The 2,894-nt window shown below is 24.0% G+C and overlaps 1 protein-coding gene across 1 annotated transcript in view; it reads left to right on the top strand.

Annotated features, from left to right (window-relative positions):
• LOC108686305 (inactive hydroxysteroid dehydrogenase-like protein 1) overlaps positions 1–2,894 on the top strand; it is a 29,891-nt gene that overhangs the window by 679 nt on the left and 26,318 nt on the right. The window contains 1 exon segment of the mRNA XM_018191550.1: positions 1,276–1,512. Within this exon segment, the coding sequence (XP_018047039.1) occupies positions 1,276–1,512 (237 nt within the window).

Below are 2,894 nucleotides of genomic sequence, written 5' to 3'. Positions count from 1 at the left end.
TATATATACCCAAAAGATAGATAAATAAGTAAGATTTAGATTATAAATAGTAAGAAAGATTAAACTGTGACTCAGAAGTAATATCATAGGAAATTATAAGATAAATGCATATAAAATTGAAATTGAAAGTTTGAAAACTGATAAAGTAAAGTGTATCAAACGTTGCCATGTCAGAAACTATATGTAAATATTTTTTGATGTGACACATTTACACTGTTAGTTCTAAAACTTTCAATTTCAATCTTTAATTAACTATATTTTACTTTTGTGTAATATTATTTTAATTTTTGAATCGCAGTTTAATTTTTCTTGATCTTTCGAAACAGTAAAATATTGTGTATAATATTATGTATATTACTTTTGTGTGATATTTTAATTTCTGACTTGTCGTTTAATTCTTCTTACTATTTATAATCTGACATCTACTATCTTTTTCGGGTATACAGGGATATACTATCAATTTTACTGAAAAACTGTAAGAGATGAAATTTGTTCATTTTCTTCTTATAGAACTCTCTGAATTTTTTCAGAATTTTTATCAACTTTTTGCTGCATTTTCTCAATTTTATCAACATAAGAAAATGATATTTGAGTAAACAATTATTAAAGACCAATTTTCGGTAATTTTTAGCAATTAATATTTTGTTAACTATTGCGAGAATTGCAAAATGGTAAAGGACTTGCCATCTCAGTTTAGTCCGCTCTACATATCACGAACTCCGTCAGAACAATTATCGGACATCTAGAATATATTATATATCTTCTTTGACGCTCCTTTGATGCACTCTATTATATATAATTTGTACTATTCACTCTAAATCTGGCACTTTTTTCATCACTCTTTAATGGAGAAATGATTAACCATCTCACATGCATCGCAGTCACTTAGATTATAATGCGCAAAAGAGCATATATGTATTTGTATCTCTAATTTCTTTAATCTATTCTAATAGATTAAAATTAGCTGAAATGTTTTTCAATGTAATCTTAAGTTATTACGTATTAAATTTCATTATATGAAAAAGCATACTATTGGGTTGTCCGGAAAGTTCATGCCGATTTTGAAGGAAAATTTAAACGCAGAAGATTTAAATTTTAGTATACATTTATTAAATTTAAATCTTTTGCGGCATGAACTTTCCAGCGTGGATATTTACAGCGCGATTCCTATAGATCATTTTTTTTATTTTTTAAATAATTTTTAATTCTTAGTAATCTTATTTATCTATTTATAAACTTTTAAATTATGTTTAAAAATAATCATAAACATTTTAGTTGTCACTGGCTCAACTGACGGTATTGGTAAAGCTTATGCTAAAGAATTAGCAGCAAGAAACATGAATCTAATATTAATCAGTAGAAACTTAGAAAAATTTAAACATACAAAAGATGAGATGCTGTTAATAAATTCAAAAATCCAGGTGAAAATTCTTGCGGCGGATTTCGCTGAAGGAAAAGATGCTTTTACCAAAATCCATTCTCTTTTGCAAGATATTTCCGTTGGTATATTAGGTAATTAAATTAATTATTATTCTCACTGTAACAATTTGGTAGTTGTAGTTCATGGCCAACACAAGATTAGAAAAAAATTACTAAACATCCATGCATGAACTGTATTTTTGAAATATAAGTTTTTTGGAAAAAAAAGTTTTAGCTTGTTAAAAAATAATATTATATAACTCTAATTATTAAAAATCACTTTTTGTTTAGTTAAAATTCATTTTAATATTATTTTAACATTATCATGATTAACATTATTATTCTGCTTGGATATATTTTGCAATTTCCAAAAACAGTTTTGATTTCTATTGATTTCTATGACAATAAAATCTAACTATAAAATAAATTTAATATAAATCAATATAAATCAATTTTTTACAATCTATTATTTTTGAAAGTGATATAACTTGCTGTCAACATAAATATTTTTTACTTAAGTAATGCTTATAAAAATTAAATAATAATATAGTAAAATTATGTTTCTCTTAATGCCCGATTTGGTACATTTGCGAGTTGATAACGTCAGCTAAAAATATCAGATACTAGCTATATGTTCTGGTAATTATACTTTCCGCTAATATGTGGATAAGTCACTAAGATACGGAAAAAAAGTAGATCCAACATCGGCTTGATCGACAAAATTTATTAGTACGAGAAAAGAGAAATAATATAAAATAAAGTAAATAAATAAAATACGAGAATGTCAAATTTATATGAATTGATATTCAACTGATTCTATTCATTCCAATAAGTAATATCATGTTGTTCATCAAGATCAAGAAATTCAAGAAATCTTGTCTTGATTTTATCTTGAATCAAAATAAGACTTAAACAAGAAATTGAAAATTGATTTCAAAGCAAGACAAGAAATTGTTATCAAGACCAAGATTTCTTGATAATAAGTCAAGAAATTTCTTGAAATTTCTTGAATTTCCGTGACAGTTTTTATTTTTAATATTTTATTTTTAATATTTTATTATTTTAATATTTTATTATTTTATTTCTGATTCGAAAAGTTTTGAATAAGTTAGGTTTCAACATTTCCAGTTGTATTTATTGGTATTTAATAGGTTATATAATATAGAAATGTATATTCATAACAATTTCACTAAATAGCAAAATAGCATATATGAGCAGAATGTAAATCGATTATTGAAAAAGTGAAGTTTCTGATTTACTAAATTAAATCATACATCTTTGTTGTACCAGATATTAACTTTTACATTTAGAATAATAGCCTAATTTGCAAGCTACTATTATCTATTGTATTTATGTTTTTATTAACTGTAGTCCATTGTATCATATTTTATATCTATTATTTTGTTAATATGTAATCTTTTTCATGTAATTTTGCAATAAACTAAAAAAAATTAAAATTAAAATTAAATTAAAAT

This window comes from Atta colombica, unplaced genomic scaffold, assembly GCF_001594045.1.
Source record: "Atta colombica isolate Treedump-2 unplaced genomic scaffold, Acol1.0 scaffold173, whole genome shotgun sequence".
Taxonomy (NCBI): domain Eukaryota; kingdom Metazoa; phylum Arthropoda; class Insecta; order Hymenoptera; family Formicidae; genus Atta; species Atta colombica.
Note: the sequence above shows the minus strand (reverse complement) of the source record. Positions and strands in the feature narration are given on the sequence as shown.